At 44.1% G+C, this 21,504-nt stretch overlaps 2 protein-coding genes across 2 annotated transcripts; one reads left to right on the top strand and one right to left on the bottom strand.

Moving 5' to 3' along the window:
• Nucleotides 1-30: 30 nt before the first annotated feature.
• Nucleotides 31-8,591, top strand: Vps29 (VPS29 retromer complex component). Its single transcript, XM_057764605.1, has 4 exons — nt 31-115; nt 5,457-5,648; nt 7,471-7,706; nt 8,393-8,591. Exons 1-4 carry the CDS (start codon nt 113-115, stop codon nt 8,508-8,510), a joined length of 549 nt encoding a protein of 182 aa, XP_057620588.1. The 5' UTR covers nt 31-112; the 3' UTR covers nt 8,511-8,591.
• Nucleotides 8,592-10,912: 2,321 nt separating this feature from the next.
• On the bottom strand, nt 10,913-21,490 carry Fam216a (family with sequence similarity 216 member A). The gene is made up of 7 exons (XM_057764599.1): nt 21,036-21,490; nt 19,733-19,791; nt 18,139-18,260; nt 14,721-14,850; nt 14,470-14,641; nt 13,449-13,531; nt 10,913-11,239 (listed from the first exon to the last, which is right to left on the bottom strand). The coding sequence occupies exons 1-7, from the start codon at nt 21,098-21,100 to the stop codon at nt 11,139-11,141; spliced, it is 732 nt and encodes a 243-aa protein (XP_057620582.1). The 5' UTR covers nt 21,101-21,490; the 3' UTR covers nt 10,913-11,138.
• Nucleotides 21,491-21,504: the final 14 nt, after the last annotated feature.

The following is a 21,504-nucleotide window of genomic DNA, read 5'->3' as shown; positions in this document are numbered from 1 at the left end:
CCTTCGCAAACTCCGCGTCTTATTGGTGGCGGAAGAAATGGGCGGGTCTACTAAGAAACCCGAGGAAGAGGGCGGCGGCGTTCGTGGTGACTGAACGAAGCCTGGTGACAGGATGGTGAGCACCGTGGCGGCGGCGACCCCGGTCGGACCAGGATACTCCGGCGTCGGGGACGAGGACGCTCCGGGAGGCTGGGGCGGGCGCGGCCGAGGAGCGAGCCTGGGGAGGCCGCGGAGAAGGGAGGGGGAAGATCGCTGCTGGCCAGGGTGCGGCCCGGCCTGGCTCGCCCCTGCTGCCAGAGGGCGTGCGTGGAGGACCCGGTCCTGTCACGAGATCGGCTCGCTGTGGCCGGGAGAGGCCTCGGGCCGTCCGTGTGGCCGGACGTCTTCCTCCTGCTTCTTCGGGGCTTGCTGGGGACAGCCGGCCTCGGTGCAGAACGAGAAGTAGCCGCTGCATTGGCCACTCCGGGCGGGGACCCGGAAAGGGACTGCTTGTGAGCTGTGGCTGCTACGACCCCTTAGAGCGAACGCATGGGGATCATTTGAAGTCTGAGATGTGCGTGTTATTTGCAGAGCTTTAGCTTCCCCAGTCTGCATCAGGCCTTTGCTCCCGATAGATTGCTGCCCCTGCGACCTTGCTCTATGAAACCTGGGGAGCAGACACGTCCATGTAATCAGACTTTTAAAAGACATCCTGTGCTCTCCAAAGTTTGTAGAGGGCGGTTGAGCTTTGCTGTTTGTGCTGAGGAACGTTAAAGTGAAGGTACCTCTCTGACTGATGGGCACACGTTGCGTTTTTAGAGATTATTCTTCAAACGACCTTTGAAAAGGTGGTTTATAAGTGTTCCAAAGATGTGTGCTTAAATTCAGCCGATTTTCGCTTCTAAACAGACTCCAGTTTAAGGTAGACTAGTTAATTTATGGCAGTTTGGAGATACTTCCAGGGAGAAGAATTAGCTGCCATGATCCATGTTTCTGAAGTCGTTTTGAGAGGTGAACACTTAGGTTTAAGGGTCACTACTGTACATCACGTTTCTTTTAAAAATTTATTTCTTTTTAATTTTTTTTTTTTTTTAATTTTTGTGTATGTGTGTGTCTCCGTGAGTTTTACGTGCACCACCCAAGTACAGGTACCATTGGGAGCCAGAGGGCTTGGGATCCCAGAACTGGAGATACAATTGTGAGATGCCATGTGGGTACTGGAAACCAAATCCGGGACCTCTGCAAGATCAGCAAGTGCTTTTAACTGCTGAGCCATCTCTTGATGCCTAAGTCAGGTTATTACAATATAGCACCCAAGCTGGCCTGGAATTCACAGAGATCTGCCTGCCTCTGTCTCCCAAGTGCTGGAACCAAATGAGTTGCCACCACACTGAGTGTGTGTTGGTTTTTATTGTCGTGATCTTTCTTGGCATTTTCATCATATGTATTCACGTTAGTAATGTCCTCTATAGCAAAAACTTCCCCTGGAGAATGGGTTTTTACTACTAAAACCTCAAACATTAAAAAAAGATAAAATAGGGCTGGAGAGATGGCTCAGCCATTAAAGGCTAGGCTCACAACCAAAAAAAAAAAAAGATAAAATAAATAAATAAAACCAGTGTACTCCAGAGACAGCAAGACCCCAGGAACCAGAAAAGGATAGCCTTAACCTATTCCCAGTGAATTCTTCAAATTATAAATATCTAATCTTACAAAGAGTAAACTGAATGAAAAATAAAGGGACAGGAGTCGACGTGGAAAGCAAGGTTAGAAAATGTAGAATGACATTGGCAGGGCAGATGTGCTGTGTTTGTCCTCTGCTGAGAGATGAAGTGAGTACTTTTGGAATTATTTTCAGCACAGATGATTTTTAACATTTCCTAACATTCAGAAATCATTAACAAATTTTGCATATTTGGTATGTTTTTTTTTTCTTTTAACTTTTGTTGCTTTCTTTTAACATTGGTCATGTTTCACCCTTTTTTTTTTCCATTCCCCTGTCTGCAATCAACTTCTTCATTCCACTAAGGCTGGGCACAGAGTAAGTTTCTTTTCTATGCTCCTACTAACAATGGTGGTTGGGTGGCTGATAACTGATCTCTCAAGTAGGAAGTGACCCAATCCCCATGCTTCGTTTAGGTTGTTTATAGGAATATAACAAGACAGCCATTTCCAGACCCTTTGCTGCCTCTCATGTTTGTCTAACCTGATCTATCACCGTGGAGTTTAGGCAGGGGCACTTGTGACATGTGTCATGTATGTCTCCTAACTTGGTCATCAGTAGAAACCACAGGATTCTGTCCTACTGTGGATCTTTGATAGTTCCTGTGTGACCATTTATCCAGTGACAGTTTTCACATATTAATAGTCAAGGAGATGGATGGCACCTCACAGAATTGGTGTCTTCAGTCATAATATAGTACTGTGTTTCACTAATGTTCTTTCCGGTATATTCTGACTGAACAGTTCATTCTTTTAGTCCCAGAGATAAACACCCTCTTATGAGTTCTGAGGTTTTTCTTTTAGTATAGAAAATGTTTTCCAGCATGTCACAGTAACTGTTCATTAATCCAAATGTGAAGGGACCGCTCTACAGTGAAGACTGTTCTAAGTCAAGGTGCTTGTTACTGATTGAGGGTGGATCCTTTGTAGTTTAGCTTTCAGAGGTTTTCCCCAGCGTGGACTGCTGCAGCTGCCCTGTGTTGGGAACAGTTCCTCTTATTTACAGTCCTTTTGACTTTGTTGTCAGATAATCAAGCTTGCTCTAGTGATCATTCTTACTGGTCATATTCTGGGTTTTGATTGATCTTAAATTTTAATTTTTTTAAATTTGGTTATTTTATGTGGATGTGCTTTGTCTGTATGTCTCTCTGTATGTCTGGTACCCTCCAAGGCTAGAAGAGGGAGTCAGATCTCCTGGAACTGGAGTTACAGTTGTGAGCTGCTGTGTGCTGCGAATCAAACCTAGATCATCTGGAAGAGCTGTCAGTGCTCTTAACCACTGAACCATCTCTTCAGCTGCCAAATTAATTATTTGAAGTCAATTTTAAAATTATGGTGGCCAGGCCACGTGGTGGTGGCAGTCGCCATTAATCCCAGCACTTGGCAAAAAACAAAAACAACAAAACAATTATGGTGGCAAAAGTTTTATCATATTAAACATGTATTGCTTTCTTTGAAACTGTTGATAAGCATGCCTTGAAAAGCAGTTAGAGTGTGTGCACTGATGAGTGGAACATGGTCCAATGAAGATCCTGTAAGTGTGCTTATACTAACCAACACGGAAAATCTCTTCGGTTACTCTCAGGGGGCAGGTGTTATCTTTAAATGAACTTTTTTTTTCCTTTTCTTTTCTTTTGGAGTGGTGGGGAGGTTGACACAGGATTTCTCTGTGTAACAGCTCTGGCTGTCCTTGAGCTCACTTTGTAGACCAGGCTGGCCTCAAACCCACAGAGATCCGCCTACCTGTGCCTCCTGAGTGCTGGGATTAAAGACGAGCACCACCAACGCACAGCTTTAAATGGACTTTTAAACAATAATGTCAGTTTATTTTGTTCACTCTTGAAATTTTTAATCTAAAATTTCATGGGATTGTCCCTCCCCCTTTTTTGGACAGGATTTCACTATGTAGCTTTGGCTGGTCTGGAGCTTGCTATGTAGACCAGGTTGGACCTGAATTCACAGAAATCTTCCTGCCTATTCTTCCTTGGTGCTGGGATTAAAGGAGTGTGCCACCATGCCTGTTTTAGGCTTGGCTTTTTAATTCTTTGACATTTCAGAGCAAATTTTATTTTTGTCATCTGAGACTGTGGCAACTCTAAACTGCTCCCTGCTGATCTCATTACTCAATCATCTGCCTTTTTGTTTTACTCTCTAATGCACATGATGATTGTAAAGTGTTATTTTTTTTAAGTTTACAAACTATACTGAGGGAGTGGAAGAAGCAGTTTTATCCAGGTAATAGAAATATGACAGTGGTAATTTCTAGTGAAAGAAAGTGAAGATAGCAAAACTTATAAATAAGAAGCACATATGTTATCTATTGAGACTCTAAAGTATTAGGCCTTTGTGCCCTGTAACATACTGCTAAGAATTTGAAATAGCAAAATCAGTTAATTTGGGCTAATGTTCTCCAAAGAGTTCTTTTTTTGAGCTGAGGACCAAACCCAGGGCTTTGCACTTGCTAGGCAAGCATTCTACCACTGAGCGAAATTCCCAACCCCTCCAAAGAGTTCTTAGCACAAACTATAAAATTAACTTTTCCCCTAAATTTTTATATTTATATACATACATATATATGTATGTATGTATTTTGTGTGTGTGATAGTTTCACTTGCAGTATTGGCTGACCTAGAACTGGAATTTGCATGCCATGTAGCCCAGGTTGGTCTTGAACTAGCAGTCCTCCTGTCTTAGCCTCCTGAATGCTGGATTTACAAGCATGAACCTCCATACTCTGTATTCATTCCTCTCTCTCCCCCCTCCCTATTTCCCTCCCTCCCTGCTTCTCCCTCCCTCCCACTCTCCTTCCTTTCCTTCTCCCTCCCTTCTTCCTTCTCCTTTTGAGACAAGGTCTCACTGTATTATTTTAGGCTGCCCTGGAGCTTACTTTGTAGACCAGGTTGTCCTCAAACTCAAAGAGATCCACCTGCCTCTGCCTCCTGAGGGTTAAGATTAAAGGGCATGTGCCACTACTGCCCAGCCATATTACCACAACTGCTTTGTCTGCATGTATCTAATCACACCAGCTAGTGCAGTTCTTGAAAAGCTCAGAAGAGAGTGTCGGATTCACTAGAGCTAGAATTAAATGGTTCAGCTGTCTTGTGGGTGCTGGGAATTGAACCTGGGACCTCAGCAAGAGCAATCAGTACTCTTAACATCTAAGCCATCTCTCTAGGGTCATATTTCATTTCTGATAATTTCCTTTAACAGTGATTTTGCAATTAAATAGGTTTATATTACAGCTGCAGATAGGATTACTGTGTCATTCTTCAAAACTATCGAATGCTGTAGATTCTAGCAGTTTGCAGTGTCTATCTTATTCAATGTAATTTATAGGTTTCTAAATCTTTTTTACTTTTTACTTTTTCTGAGACAGTATCTCTGTGTGTGGCTGTGGCTGACCTAGAACTCACTATGTAGACTAGGCAGGCCTTGAACTTGCAGTGGTCTCTTGCCTCTGCTCCCCGCCCCAGTGTTGAGTTACAGGTGTGTGCTCTTACCTGGCTAGTGGATCACTTTAGAAAACTTAATTTTATTATATTTTTTATTGGTTAAATAAAATAACACAACTTTGGATATCCAAAATAAGATTAGCTTAGAACAGATATGGTACCACAGGCTACGAATTGCATCAGTAACGTTTGCTCTGCTGGGTTCTTGGACTCTCTGCCAAGTCTAAAGGGGTAGTCATGGGAGGATCGTGTTGTCTGCCATCATGTCTAACGCTGTGTTTGTTCCACTCCAACACCTGAAAGTTGGTGTTGGTGTTAGGAGATCTGCACATTCCACACCGGTGCAACAGCCTGCCGGCTAAATTCAAAAAACTCCTGGTGCCAGGAAAAATCCAGCACATTCTCTGCACTGGGAACCTTTGCACCAAGGAGAGCTATGACTATCTCAAGACCCTGGCTGGTGACGTCCACATCGTAAGAGGAGACTTCGATGAGGTGCCATTTTCCTTTCTCTCCCATCTGTACCCCTTTCTTGCTGTTTTGTATAAACTTTATTATTTAGGCTTCAGTTTTTCCATGGTTGCCGCGCCACCGCCACTTTGAAAAGTTACCCTTGGGCCGGGCGGTGGTGGCGCACGCCTTTAGTCCCAGCACTCGGGAGGCAGAGGCAGGTGGATCTCTGTGAGTTCGAGACCAGCCTGGTCTACAAGAGCTAGTTCCAGGACAGGCTCCAAAACCACAGAGAAACCCTGTTTCGAAAAACCAAAAAAAGAAGAAAAGAAAAAAGAAAAGTTACCTTTGGGCCTAGAAATGTTTGGTGGTCGAATACCTCTCTAAGCATACACGATGCCTGGGTTCAGTCCTCAACAGCATAATTATTTGTCACCCAAATAAAAATTAGAGGTGAACTATCCATTAGTTTGCAGCCAGTGTTCTGAATTTAGGCATTCTTAGATTTTGGGATATTTGCACATATATAATGAGATATTAGTGGTAAGAACCAGGTCTAAACAGCAAATTCATTTTTGTTTCATATTTTTAAATTTGTTTTTCAAGACATGGTTTCTCTGTGGCTTTGGAGCCTGTCCTAGAACTCACTTGGTAGACCAGGCTGGCCTCGAACTCAAAGAGATCCACCTGTCTCTGCCTTTGGAGTGCTGGGATTAAATGTGTGCATTACCACTGCCCGGCTACATTGCTACATACTATATACGCATAGCCTAAAGATACAAATAAATTTCTGGCCATATGGGGCTCTAAAAGACCCTGTTGGAAGGGGAATAAAATTAAAGAGTTGTTATGCAGGGAGGTGGTAGCTCATACCTTTAATCCCAGCACTTGGGAGGCAGAGGCAGACAGAACTCTTTTAGTTTGAAGCCAGCCTGGTCTACAGAGCAAGTTCCAAGACAGCCGGAGCTACACAGAGAAACCCTGGCTTGACCACCCCCCCCAAAAAAACAAACGCCAGGCAGTGGTGGTGCACACCTTTAATCCCAGCACTCAGGAGGCAGAGGCAAGCGGATCTCTGTGAGTTTGAGGCCAGCCTGGTCTACAAGAGCTAGTTCCAGGACAGGCTCCAAAAAGCTACAGAGAAACCCTGTCTCAAACAAACAAACAAACAAAACAAAAAAACCAAACATAGGGTCCTGAGTTCAATTCCCAGCAACCACCTGGTGACTCACAACCATCCATAACGAGATCTGGTGACCTCTTCTGGTCTGCAGGAATACATGCAGACAGAATACTGCATACATAATAAATCTTTTTTTTTAAAATTGGGTATTGTAAGTATTAAAGCCTGGATATAATTTAAATAAATCCCAGTTTATAAGTTATGTGCCTTAAGTTGTGAAAATTACAAGTTTGGGGATAACTATTCTCTAAATTTTTTATTACAGTATTTGTGCATGCATGTAAATAGTACTTGTGTAACGGTCAAAGGACAACAGCTTGTGAAGTCAGTTCCCTCTTTCTACCATGTGGGATCCAGGGATAGAATCCAGGCTGGGGGGCAAGTATCTTTACTTGCTGAGCCATCTCCCCAGCCCAGGAATAGTTATTCTTTACAGCACACCCTAAAGAACCCATATTCTATAAAAATTAACTCAATAAAGCAGTTGCTTGGAAGCCTCCAGTTTACATTGGCTGAATTGGGTTTTATACACCATTGCAGTATTACAGGCTGAAGAGAAACTTTTTATAAACGTATTTGTTGTAGGTCTGAAGATAACCTATATGAGGTTGAATATTTAAACAAATTGAATGTTTCATCCTATCAGAAATGTGTATTTTCCTTGTGTCTTTTTTTTTATATTAGAATCTGAATTACCCAGAACAGAAGGTTGTGACTGTGGGGCAGTTCAAGATTGGTCTGATCCATGGACACCAAGTTATTCCATGGGGAGACATGGCTAGCTTGGCCCTGCTGCAGAGGCAGTTTGATGTGGACATTCTTATCTCAGGACACACACACAAATTTGAAGCATTTGAGCATGAAAATAAATTCTACATTAACCCAGGTTCCGCCACTGGGGCATATAATGCCTTGGAAACGTAAGTACCACAACTTAGCATTTAGTTCTTTAGAAAAAGTAGTAATTGCATGACATTCATAAAGAGAAATACAACATTTAAATAAGAGTCTGTGTAGTGGCACACACTTTTAATTCCAGCACTCTGGAGGCAGAGGCAGGTAGATCTCTTTGAGTTCAAGGCCAGCCAGGGCTACATAGTGAGACCCTATTTAAAAAAACACACAATAAACAGGTAAAAAAAATTTGTTTTGCTTTTGTTTTTCGAGACAGGGTTTTTCCCTTTGTAGCTTTAGAGCCTGTCCTGGAACTAGCTCTGTAGATCAGGCTGGCCTTGAACTCACAGAGATCCTCTTGCCTCTACCTCCTGAGTGCTTGGATTAAAGGCATGTGCCACCATGACCCAGCCAACAGGTAAATGTCAGCAACCCCTTTTTATTATTTTTTTCTTTCTTTTTTGAGACAGGGTTTCTTTGTGTAGCCTTGGCTGCCCTGGAACTCACTTTGTAGACCAGGCTGGCTTCACACATACAGAGACCCACCTGCCTCTGCCTCCCTGAGTGCACCCCCCACACACACCCTGTTACTGGTGTTCTTTTCAGTGTAAAGGTAACAATCAGATTTCTCCTGGAGTTCAATACCTTGAATTGAAATTTACAGTGCTATTGCTTTAGTACAAAACACTAACACAGTTTATTTCTCTTCCAGAAATATTATTCCTTCATTTGTCCTGATGGATATCCAGGCTTCTACAGTGGTCACTTACGTCTATCAGCTTATTGGAGATGATGTGAAAGTAGAACGAATTGAATACAAAAAATCTTAAAGCTAGGCTTGTCTTGATCATTTTCTGTTTCTTTTTTCCCATTTTCTTGTTCAAATGAATTAATTAAACACTTAAGAGGCACACAGTTGTGTCACTTTTATAATATTTTGCACTAAAAGGTATCTTCTGTTTAGAACATAGTTCCTCTAAGATTCTTGTAAACTCTAAGAATATTCTTAGCTTACAGTATATGGTTTCTATGAAAAGAAGTCCACCATACAGTATAGGGCCATTTAAGAAAAATTTATCTTTGTAAATATCTTCCTAGTTGGTATTTGGACTTCATTACAAAACTAGTGCATGAAGAGAAAGAATCCAGAATTTCTGTATGTTTTCTCTTCTTTAGTAATAAATGTTTACCTTCCATTTAGACTTTCTTGAAAACCTGTGTTTAATTTTAAAACTACAGACTTAAAATCCCAGTAATCAAGAGACAGAGGCTCTTAAGACTTGAATACCACACAGTAAAGGCGGCTTACACCTTTAATCCTTGAACTTGAAAGGCAGAGGCAGGAGGATCTCTGAGGTCAAGGCCAGCCCAGTCTATAAAGTGAGTTCCAGGATAGCCAGAGCTACACAGGGAAACACTGTCTCTAAAACAAAACAAACACAATATTAAAAAATGAGATATCAAGCCGGGCGGTGGTGGCGCACGCCTTTAATCCCAGCACTTGGGAGGCAGAGGCAGGTGGATCTCTGTGAGTTCGAGACCAGCCTGGTCTACAGAGCTAGTTTCAGGACAGGCTCCAAAACCACAGAGAAACCCTGTCTCGAAAAACCAAAAAAAAAAAAAAAAAAAAAAGAGAGAGAGATATCAGATGCAACAGCAGGTGTGTTAGAGTGCAGGGGTGCACAACTACAGATGTGATAGAGTGCAGGGGTGCACAACTACAGATGTGATAGAGTGCAGGGGTGCACAACTACAGATGTGATAGAGTGCAGGATGCACAGCCACAGATGTGTTAGAGTGCAGGGTGCACAGCCACAGATGTGTTAGAGTGCAGGGTGCACAGCTACAGATGTGAAAGAGTGCAGGGTGCACAGCCACAGATGTGAAAGAGTGCAGGGTGCACAGCCACAGATGTGTTAGAGTGCAGGGTGCACAGCTACAGATGTGAAAGAGTGCAGGGTGCACAGCCACAGATGTGTTAGAGTGCAGGGTGCACAGCCACAGATGTGAAAGAGTGCAGGGTGCACAGCCACAGATGTGTTAGAGTGCAGGGTGCACAGCCACAGATGTGAAAGAGTGCAGGGTGCACAGCCACAGATGTGTTAGAGTGCAGGGTGCACAGCCACAGATGTGATAGAGTGCAGGGTGCACAGCCACAGATGTGTTAACAGTAGTAGTTCTCAACTTGTAGGTTTTCCCTTTGGGAGTCAAATGACTTTCACAAGGGTCACCTGAGAGAGACCATCAGAGAAAAGATATTTACAATTCATAACAGTAGCAAAATTCTATTTTGAGTTATGAGGTAGCAATGAAAATAATGTTATGGTTGGGGTGATCACAACATTAGGAACTTTATGAAAGGGTCTCAGCATTAGAAAGGTTGAGAACCACTGTGTTAGAGTAAAGGCATGTGGTGGCACATGCCTGTCTTTCTCTTCAGGAGGACCAGGCAGGATGGTGTCAAAACATGAGACCTGCTTCGTAGCTTATGAACACTGTACCATGCTGACAATAAGTCAGCAGTGATTAAGTCCTCCTGCTCCTAATGTGTTTATCTGTTTGTAACAATAATTTCTTTTTGAGGAGGTTTCACTATGTAGCCCTGGCTTACGTGGAATTCAAAGTGTAGACCAGGTTAGCTTGGAACTCAAAGAAACCCGTCTTTCTTCTCAAGTGCTAGGATTAAATATATATGCCAACACGCTTGTTTTATCCATAGGTTTATAATTTATATTTAATAGCAAATATTGAGTACCTGCTTTACAAGTTACGACCTACACATGCTATTCTGTGTAAATATTTTTCGGTTTTCCTACTTTAATCGAGAAAAATCTTATATAATCAACTATTTCTATTTTGGAACTGATTATAAGCTGAAAGAACAAATAATATATTTGCCAGATTGAAAAAAAAATCATACTCATACCAGGCATAGTGGTGCACACCTTTAATCCCAGCACTCAGGAGGCAGAGGGCAGGTGGATCTCCGTTTGAGGCCAGCCTAGTCTGAAGAATGAGTTCTAGGACAGCCAGGGCTACACAGAGAAACCCTGTCTCAAAAAACAACAACAAAAGAGGCACTGGTGCTCTTCCAGTGGACCTGGGTTCAATTCCTAGTACCCACATGGCAGCTCACCAGTATAACTCCAGGAGTTTCAATACCTTTGCACAGACACACCGGCAGGCAAAACACCAATGCACATAAAATAAATTTTTAAAAATTTAGTGTATGTGGCAAGTAAAATTTTAATTGTTCCTAGCTAGAAACAAGCATACATTACACAGATATTGGTACACAGAAGCACATAGGATGAACAAGGCTGTTGTCAATTTCTCAACTCAGTTGACATACTGGTGACTAGCACTATCCATACATGGCTCACAACTCTTCCCTGTCCACCTCTGGCTCAGCATCTGGATGTTGGCTGATGGCTGACCTTGGTATGGAGACTTTTGGGCTAAGACGGGGTGTCTGGTTCTTGAATAGACATGGTCTGCATGCACTCATTCAGTAGATCTTCTTCCTTTGTTCCTTCACTCGTGCATGGCTGAGAACCATCTGAAGAAACCGAAGGGAAGGGAGGAGTTTATAGTCTGTTTTGGAAATAAAATTTTTACTATATGTGTATGAGTGTTTTGTTTGCATGTGTGTCTACGTACTTATTCTGTGTGTGCGCGCACCTGGTGTCCACAGAGGGCAGAAGAGCGCCTCAGATTTGGAACAAGATTGGTGGGTGCTGAGGATTGCAGGATCTCTGAAAGAGCAGCCAATGCCCTTAACCACCGAGCCTTATCTCCAGCCTCATTTACTTATTTTTTGAGACAGGGTTTTTGTAGCTCTGGCTAGCCTGTAACTTGATACCAAACTGGCCTCCTAGTCACAGAGATCCACCTGCCTTTGTACCCCTGATGGAGGAAGGTCATTGGTTAAATAATAAAGAAACTGCTTGGCCCTCATAGGTTAGAACATAGGTGGGTGGAGTAAATAGAACAGAATGCTGGGAGGAAGAGGAAGTGAGCTTAGATGCCATGCAGCTGCTCCCCAGGGCAGACACGATGAAGCTCTAACCCAGGATGGACGTAGGCTAGAATCTTCCCAGTAAGTGCACCTTGGGGTGCTATACAGATTATTAGAAATGGGCTAAAATATTACTTGAGAATTAGCCAAGAAGAGGCTAGATATAATGGGCCAAGCAGTGTTTAAAAGAATACAGTTTGTGTGTTGTTATTTTGGGGCATAAGCTAGCCAGGCGACCAGGAGCTGGGGCGGCAGGAACACAGCCCGCAGCTCCTACTACACACCCCGAGTGCTGGGATTAAAGGCGTGTGCCAACATATATGACTGGATATAAAATTCTAAGCACCTTTAAAATGACCCAGCCGCTGGGCGGTGGTGGCGCACGCCTTTAATCCCAGCACTCGGGAGGCAGAGGCAGGCGGATCTCTGTGAGTTCGAGACCAGCCTGGTCTACAAGAGCTAGTTCCAGGACAGGCTCCAAAACCACAGAGAAACCCTGTCTCAAAAAACCAAAAAAAAAAAAAAAAAAAAAAAAAAAAAAAGACCCAGCCTATTGAGCTTTTAGAAAGACAAATTCCCTACTGTTTTCAACTTAGGTACGTACCCCTCCTACTTGCCTCAGCCTTTCTTATAGTAGTCACAGCATTGTACTATAGCAGCTACTGCAGTAAACACTGTATTCCCACTGGCTTTAAAAGCCTTCTAGTTGAGGGAGTTAGGAGTTAAATAAAGTAGTCAGTAATGTCTTCAGAGTCTCCATATTCCTTTAGTTCTTTCTCATGGCTTGAGGACCTCAACAGTGTTTCCTCTACTGGGGTCTCCCTAGCCTTTTAGACCAGACTTAACCTCCCTGCCTTTTCCCTTATGTCTTGTGATAGGGCTTTGCACATGGTAGGCAGACATCTAAAAAATACTTCTAAAGCTAGATATAATGTCACAAGTCTATAATCCCAGCACTTGAAAGGCTGAGCAAGAAAGATCACAAATTCAGGGTTAGTCTGTGCTAGAGAGAGGGAGACTCTGTCTAAAACAAAACCAACAATGACAATAGTGACAAATCTTGGAGGACTAGGGGTATAGGTTTGTGTGAAGAACATATACCCAGCACAGAAAAAGAACAAACCTGAATCTTACTCTTTGAGTAGTGTATTCTCCTTTTTTCCCTGGTTTTCAATACAGGGTTTCTCTGTGTGTAGCTCTCATTGTTCTGGAACTCACTCTGTAGACCAGGCTGTCCTCAGACTCTCAGAGATCTGCCTGCCTCTGTCTCCTGAGTGCTGGGATTAAAGGTGTGTGCCACCACTGCCTAGCAAGTAGTTAATTCTTTTAAATAGAAGCATACACTATTTGATGTTTAGTTGGTTTGGTTTTTGAGATAAGGTATTACTGTGTAGCTCTGATGAATCTATATAGACCAGGCTGCCTTGAAACTCAGAGATTCCCTGTGTCTGTGCTGGGACTTAACTTACGTCATAATGCCACCATGGTTAAGTTTTTACTTGAAATGACAGATCTCATCACACTTGAAATTTTTAATCAAGACAATTAAAATGATTATCTGATTTAGTATATTTTAAAGTGTTCAAAAGTGCAAGGCAAGCATGGTAATTCTACCCACTAGTACTTGGGACGTGGAGGCAGAAGAATCAGGAGTTCTAGGTCCACCTGTGCTACATGAGATCATGTTTCAAAAACAAAAATCCTTTAACTCCATTTATATGTGTGTATGCCTGCTTAATTCCACATTTACCTGGTAGCAAGAGCAGTCCGCTTGGTCTTCTAAAACTCCTCAGTGACTTGCATCTTGTGTTCAGTGCATATCCAATTTTTACCCTGTGACAAAGGGAAATATTTTAATTGGAGACACCAAAGTGACCACTGCTGGGGAACGCAGAAGAGTCTTCACTAGCTGCTGGCTTTACCAAAGGTCCTTCATTCTCCAGTCTCCTGGATTGCAGCATGTTATCACACAGTTTGAATACTAAAGCTTCTGTTGTTGTAAACTGTAGATTTGTTATTTTGAGACACAAATCTCATATAGTCCAGGCTTGCCTCAGATTCACTCAGTAGACCAAGATGCCCTTAAACTCCTGATCCTCCCAAGTACCAAGAGAACAGGCTTATGCCACTATGCCTGCTGGTGGCAGCTTTTCTCCTCCTTCCTCCTGGCTTTGTAGTCCTCCCCTTTGCGGGGTCATTGTGTGCTGCTTCTGGAGGCGTTGCGTCATTTGGAACCTGAATGAGAAGAGTAGACTATCTCTAGCTGATCCAGAACTTCTTTGTTTATTGTTTACGGTGTGTCTGAATATGGGTGCATGTGTGGAGGTCAGAGGACAGCTTTGGGGACTCTGTTCCCTCCCCCTCCCCTGGGTTCTAGGGATCAAACACAGGTTGTTGGGCTTGCATAGCAAATGCTTTTACCTGCTGAACTATCTTGCCCTGATTTAAAAATGTTTTCAAATCTACTAATTATATTGTGAAAAAGACTGATATAGCTGGGTGTGGTGACACACATGTACTTCCAGCATGTGGGAAGCTGAGGCAAGAGGATTTCCATGAGTTTGAGGCATACCTGGGCTATTTGTCATGGCACAGAAACTCCAGCTCCCTGAAGTGTCATATCCCACTCGCCTCAATAAAGAAGAAGTGGCCCCTTCATCTGAGTTTAGCAAAGTGAACATATAGGAAATAGGAGCTTTAATATCACCCAGGAGGATCCCCTTCAGACAGAACTGGGTATCGTTTTCCCTTCTTAACCTCAAGAAACAAACCCTTCTTTGTGTCTCAGTGGCCGCCAGAGGGAATGGATGATCATTTCAGGTGCTGCAGCTGCAATGTTCCAAGAGTCCTCTCTCTCCAGGTGGTGTCGCCACGGAGTGCAGGGGGGATGCTGTTTCTGTGAGTAGCGGGAGCTGGTATGGCTCCTGTGATGTGTGAGGACACCTGTCACACAAACCACCTGTTAGGAGACCCTTTCATTTCTCATAAGAACTGACAAGAAACCAAGAGGAGGTGCACCTGCCTGGCTTTTGTGAACCATGACGAAACATATGCATGTACTGCCGCTTCATTAAGGTCCTCAGATAGCTGGAGTTACAGATCTTAGCGATGCTGCACAGGTAGCGCTTCTGGCCTGAGCTGAGTTCCGGATGCTGAAAGACAGAATGAGGGGTCTACTGACTGCTGTATTGTAGAAGGCTCACAGGCTGCCCTAGAACTAGGAATATTAAACACACAGGGTCATCTCTCCTAAGGGACAGATGTATAACCTGTGATTAATAGCCCAGTGACCTTTGCATTATCTGTGTGGCCAGGAAACACCAAATCCTCCCCAAGACCCTTATCAAGGAAAGTCCCTTGAGCCTCTTTCCTCAATTAATGTATAGTACTATCTCGTGCTTTACAGAGTTTTGATGTAGTCATGCATTAAGTTTTGCTGTGTACACATGACTGAGTTCATTATCACCAGGAAGCTTTTCCCCAAATTGTGCTGTGCTTACATGTGCCTAAAATAAACTACCTGAGGTCAAACTTTTGAAGCTTAAACCAACACCAGCTTCTGAGTTGTGTTGAACTGAACTGCCTTATGTGTCACAGACTGAAACTCTGCTGGCCTTGGTTCCCAAGACCCCCTCACTGTAGAACACAGGTAGGCAGTCTTTTTACTGAAAGGATAGATGTTGAGAGCTGTCCCACTCATTTATATGGTTTTCACAATCAAATTTAGCTGACTCAACTTTGCCAAAGGAGAAGAAAATGACCACTTATTTAAACATACAAATGGTTCTGGCTGCCATTCCACAGTAATGCAGATCTTGAAAGGAGGGTGTCTGCTCTCTGTCTGCAAGCTTTAGAACCCCACCTAGCTTCTCAAGTTGGATATCTTGCCCTTTTTAATCTATTTATTCATTTATCCATTTGTTTAATTTATTGTGCTTGTGTTGGGGAGGTACTGGGAGTGGAGTCAGGGGACAACTTGCAGCTTTGGGTTGTCTTCTTCCATTGTGCAGATCCCAGGAATACAACCCAGATCCAGGCTTGTGTCAAGCACCTCTCCAACCTGAACCTTCTCCCCGCCCTTGCTTTCTTATTATGGTGTTTTAAGGGACAAGATGGTACCTGAAAGCAGCTTAGTTTGCTTGGTCTCAACTAAAGATACATCTTTTCCAGGAGCAGAAGAGTATCTGCTGCTTCTGTGGACCATACTGTAAGTTAGTTTCCAACCTAAGTTTTTAAAAAAGTATGTGTCTATATGTGGCTATGTGCACACAGAATGCAGAAAAGGGTGTCCAGTCCCCTGGAGTTGGAGTTACAGGTGGTTGTGAGCCTAGACATGGGTGCTAGGGCTGAATTCTGGTCCTATTAATCACTCAACCATCTCCTCAGCCCCTAATTTTTTTTGAAACATGGCTTCATACATCCCATGCTGGCCTTGACCTTGAAATGTAACAGAATGACCCTCAATTTCTGGTTCACCTGCCTCCATCTCCTGAAGACTGGGATTACAGGTGTGTGCCACCATGCCAGGTTTTATCATTTAATCTAATTTGACTGAGTATACTTCCTTTCTAAAAGAAACATCCTTCCTTAAGATGCACAGCTCAGCCAAGTGGTGGTGGCACATCCCTCTAATCCCAGCACTCAGGAGGCAGAGGTAGACAGGTCTCTGAATTTAAAGAGAGTTCCAGGACAGCCAAGGCTACACAGAGAAACCCTATCTCGCCGCCCCCTCAAAGATGCAAAACTCAGTTATTGATGTATGTATACATACACCTAGAATTTACATTATTGAATAAGTCATTAATCCAAAGAGGAATAGGAAAGTTGGCCAGAAGAACCTACCAGTCCACAGAAAGCTTTATTAGATCTCATCACAGATGGTTGTGAGCTACCGTGTGGTTGCTGGAAATTGAACTCAGGACCTTTGAAAGAGCAGGCAGTGCTCTTAACCTCTGAGCCATCTCTCCAGCCCCCCTGGGTTGTCTTAAACTCCTGAGTTCAAGCCACCCTCCTGCCTCAACCTCCCCAGTATCTAGGACTACAGGCACATGCCACCATACTTAGTTCTCACAGGTTTGATCATTAATGAAGAATAGAAATCAATAGTTCTAGCCGGGCAGTGGTGGCGCACGCCTTTAATCCCAGCACTCGGGAGGCAGAGGCAGGCGGATCTCTGGGAGTTTGAGGCCAGCCTGGTCTACAAGAGCTAGTTCCAGGACGGGCAAAGCTACAAGGAAACCCTGTCTCGAAAAACCAAAAAAAAAAAAAAAAAAAAAAAAAAGAAATCAATAGTTCTGCCAGGCAGTGGTGGGACACGCCTTTAATCCCAGCACTCAGGAAGTGGAGGCAGAGACAGGTGGATTTCTGAGTTCGAGGCCAGCCTGATCTACAGAGTGAGTTCCAGGACAGGCTCCAAAGTGACAGGGAATCTATAATCCTTGTAGTCATTCATGAATTTATTCAACATACTTACTGACTCTGCTTTGGGGGTGGGTGAGTTTTGTTTTTGTTTTATTTGTTGTTGAAACAAGGTTTTACTATGTAGCCCTGGCTGGCTTCTGACTTTCTACATAGACCAGGCTGGCCTCAAACACAGAGAAATTTACCTTCCTCTGCTTTCCCAGCGCTGGAATAAGGCCTGTGCTATCACATCAATTCTTTTTGAGGACTTTTTTTTTTTTTAAGTTTCAGGGAAAATACAATAGGCCAGGTAAGCTGAAAATTCTGGCAACTGCCAGGAGGAGGGGGATGGAAAGAAAGTCAGGCCTTTCAAGTTAGGTATGAAAGTCAGAGAACCAGTGAGAAAGCCTAGAGTGCCAGGGACAGCATGCCTAGGCTTTGGCCAGTATCCAAATACAAGAGCTACAAGAAAAATGGAAGGCTTCACAGTGCCTGACCACTGCTCTGCAGGAAGCTGCCTTCACACACAGACTCCTTGACAGTGTTCTGGATACACCATGTAGTCTGCTGGGCTTAAACTTCTGAGTAGTTTATCTTCAGTCACAAGTTCTGGATCTATAGCTTGGGGTAGATTGCTTGGTTAGTATGCACGGTGTCCTGGGTTTAATATTCAGCTTCCTTCAGAAACATTTCAGAGGCTGGCAATATGGCTTAGCAGGTAGAAGTGCTTGCTGCCAAGCCTGACAGCCTGAGTCTGCTCCCTAGGTGAAGGAGAGTACTGGTTCCCACAAGTTGTCCTCTGACCTTCTCACAGACAACTATAGGTAAATTTTTACTTTAAATTCTGGTCTTAGCCGGGCGATGGTGGCTCACGCCTTTAATCCCAGCACTCGGGAGGCAGAGGCAGGCGGATCTCTGTGAGTTCGAGACCAGCCTGGTCTACAGAGCTAGTTCCAGGACAGGCTCCAAAGCCACAGAGAAACCCTGTCTCGAAAAAACAAAAAACAAAAAAACAAACAAACAAAAAATTCTGGTCTTACCTTTAGAAAAGATGAATCTGTCACTGATTTAGGGATATGAATTGTTTGGATTTGAGTGGTTTTCCATAACTCCTGCAGCTTGGCAATGTGTGAGTACACTCTGTGCCCCTCTTTGATTCTATCTGTAGACAAAGATCATTATTAATTATAAATATATATCTATATTTATACTTGTGAATATCCTGAAGCAGTTATACAAGTATTTTAAGTCAGACAGTTAAAATTTGAGGGAATGTATAATATGTCTGCCTTTTATTTTTAGAACACACAAACATCAGAAATGGACAAGTCTCCAAAGATGTTAATACGTAGCCAATAAACACTTTAAAAGATGCTCAAAAGCTGGGTGGGGTGGCCCATGCCTTTAATCCCAGCATTTGTGAGGCAAAGGCAGAGGATCTCTGTGAGTTCAAGGCCAGCCTGGTCTACATAGGGCAGCCAGAACTGTTAGAGAAATTCTGTCTCAAAAAATGTTCAGAAGCCGGGCGGTGGTGGCGCACGCCTTTAATCCCAGCACTCGGGAGGCAGAGGCAGGCGGATCTCTGTGAGTTCGAGACCAGCCTGGTCTACAGAGCTAGTTCCAGGACAGGCTCCAAAACCACAGAGAAACCCTGTCTCGAAAAACCAAAAAAAAAAAAAAAAAAAAAATGTTCAGAATCATCAGCAGTTTAGTGCAAAAAAAAAAAAAAATAATAATAAGATGCAGGCCGGCAAGATGGCAACCTGAGTTCAATCCCTGGAATGTAAAATGGAAGGAGGGATGTTACTCCACAGAGCTGTTCTCTGGCATTCCCTACACACACCTGTGCTATCAAGACCAGTAAACCCCCTCCCCTTCCCTTGGAAAATTAGTAAGAGGCCTTGAGGAGATGATGTTTTTCTCTTAACTTCATCAAAAAAGAGGTATTTGAAAAGTGCTCCTTGTGAAATAGCTGATGGTTTTTGAAGCTGTTTGTGTAGGATTTTCCCTTCAGTCCATGTGTAAACAACAGGTATGCCCTCTGCTTTCCAACCAATGCTAATTCTCAACATAGTTCTTTTAGAATTCATTGGTACTTAAAAAATAGAGTCAGGGTTACACACAGAAACCCTGTCTCAAAAACATTATAGATTAATATAAGAGCTGGGCGGTGGTGGCGCATGCCTTTAATCCCAGCACTCGGGAGGCAGAGGCAGGCGGATCTCTGTGAGTTCGAGACCAGCCTGGTCTACAAGAGCTAGTTCCAGGACAGGCTCCAAAGCCACAGAGAAACCCTGTCTCGAAAAACCAAAAAAAAAAAAAAAAAAAAAAAAAAGATTAACATAAGAGAAAGAAGTGATCTTTTAGGGCTACAGCTCAGTAGCTGTCTAGCATGCACAGAGCCCCACATTCAATCCAGTGAAGTCTGTTTTACATTTGCGTATGTGTGAGGCAGAGAGAAAATGGGAAAGCAGGATGAAGTCAGAGCACAACTTAAACGAATTGGTAGGTTCTAGGGGAACTGAAATCAGCTAGTCCATTTTGCCAGCCCTTTGAGTCTACTGTTAAAACTCCATTGTGTAAGTAGTGTCAAGCAAACTGGCTTCTCTCAAGTCTGCAATCTGCATGCATTACCTGCTTTATGCTGCTCACCAGTGCCTTTCGAATTCTGGTGATAAGAGCGTCCAGCTGGCCTGTTAGAAAAGAACACACATAATATATAATCTGGCAGCTTGATAGCCAGTGAAGACGGCAAGTCCAGTGACAGACAGCTCACGTGCTTTTTTACTTTTCCTGTTTCCATCAATGTCTTGCAAATTTTCTCTAATTTGGCTACGAGAAGACTGACTCTAAGCTTTCTCTAGGTGAGTCCTAGCACACTAGGACGAGAGTGAGTGCATTACTAGGGGATAGCACCCAGGCTCACAAATGCTAGGCAAGTGCTCTACCACTGAGCCATCTCCCCAGTCCCACTTTCATAGCTCCCTAGTCTAATTCTTACAGCGATACCAAGTGAGTAGTTTGGTTCCTGTACTAGACGCAGGATATCTTTCTTGTTCTTTGATAATTTCAGTACTGAAAAGAATAACTATTTTGTGCTGGAACTACTAGTAAATTGAACCAGAACTGGCCTGTAATGTTTCCAATCTTGTATCGGTTCTTTTTACTTTTCTCAAAAAATTAAATTGCTTCCTGCAGTTTCTCAATAACTGTGAGTTCATTGAACCAGCACACCTCCAAGCATTGTGAAGAACATGAATCTGACATTTCATCTTTAAGAAGTCTTAGCAGCAAATATATACATACGTACAATAAAATGCGCATTTAATATGAATATATATTTAATAAATGTAAATATGTATTTCACAGCCATGGATTCAGCAAGCGCCATGGTTGCGGATCTATCTGAATCCCGGTCAACCTGCTGCTCTTGATTTTAAGGAAGCAAAAGTGGGGGACGGGGACAGGGAAACATGGTTAGCGGCCCCTAGCCTTGACATCAGAAGTCTACGGTCCTCGCTACCAGGAAACAGTTAAAACCTGCCCAGGCCAGGAGTCATAGTCTACACCTGCTATCCCAACACTCCGAAGTGGAGCAGGAGAACGAGTAGTTCAAGACCAGCCTGAGCTACGTGACTGTGCATCAAGAAACCAATCCGCCAAACAAATCAAGATCAACTTGCTAGCACACAGCTCCATCCGACAAAGAGGCTGCCAACGTCGCAGGGAGTGGATTGGCGGCGGGGCTGGGGGACTGGGGGCCGGGGGCTGGGTCCTCGGCTCCCGCTGGGTTCGCAAGGCCCTCTCCGGGGCTGAAAGCCCGAGCGGGTGACAGTTGCTGTCCTGCTCCTAGGACGCCTGGCAAGCCCTTCCCCTCGTCAGCCGAGTCCCGGCCTCACCAGGGGCCCCATCCTAAGCAGGGGTTCCCGGGCCTCACCCGTCGCCGTCTTCCGTCCTGGCCAACGCGGGCAGCTCGGCGGCCCCGGGATAACGGCTCGGCATCCCGTCGGTACGCGTGCGCCACGCCCGCTGTGAGGCCGTGTCCTCCGGCTCTACCCTCCGACTCTGCCCGAGCGGCTTCGGGACGGTGCCGAAGGCGACCCGAGCCCCTGGAGCTAGACCCGGGTTGGAGGAGGCCTCAGGTGACCAGGCTTCTGCTCCTTGGCATCTCTCCGTGACAGGGACGCGTCTGGGCAAGGTCACACACACGCTCCCTTAAAGCAAAAGGTGTCTTCCTCCTCAGTATTCCAGACCCTCAGCGGATCTGCAAGTCTTGGGTTGTCACCCTAGGAGTCAAACCCGAGAACAGTGCGCCTGCCCTAGGGTGCTGAGCGTTATTCGCGATTCGCTATCACCTAGGCAACCAGCTTCGTCCGTGGACCAACCGACAACTACCCGCAGCTCTC

This window comes from Chionomys nivalis, chromosome 3 (genome assembly GCF_950005125.1).
Source record: "Chionomys nivalis chromosome 3, mChiNiv1.1, whole genome shotgun sequence".
Taxonomy (NCBI): Eukaryota; Metazoa; Chordata; class Mammalia; order Rodentia; family Cricetidae; genus Chionomys; species Chionomys nivalis.
Note: the sequence above shows the minus strand (reverse complement) of the source record. Positions and strands in the feature narration are given on the sequence as shown.

Excerpts from the sequence above, each read along its gene's own strand:
- Vps29 (XM_057764605.1), top strand. Across the intron at positions 5,649-7,470 it reads TAAGAGGAGACTTCGATGAG|AATCTGAATTACCCAGAACA; the intron begins GTGCCATTTTCC and ends TTTTTATATTAG. Across the intron at positions 7,707-8,392 it reads GCATATAATGCCTTGGAAAC|AAATATTATTCCTTCATTTG; the intron begins GTAAGTACCACA and ends TTTCTCTTCCAG.
- Fam216a (XM_057764599.1), bottom strand. The coding sequence starts at position 21,100 with ATGCCGAGCCGTTATCCCGGGGCCGCCGAGCTGCCCGCGTTGGCCAGG. Across the intron at positions 19,792-21,035 it reads AGGACGGAAGACGGCGACGG|GCCAGCTGGACGCTCTTATC; the intron begins GTGAGGCCCGGG and ends CTTTTCTAACAG. Across the intron at positions 13,532-14,469 it reads CCACTGAGACACAAAGAAGG|GGTAAAAATTGGATATGCAC; the intron begins GTTTGTTTCTTG and ends CCTTTGTCACAG.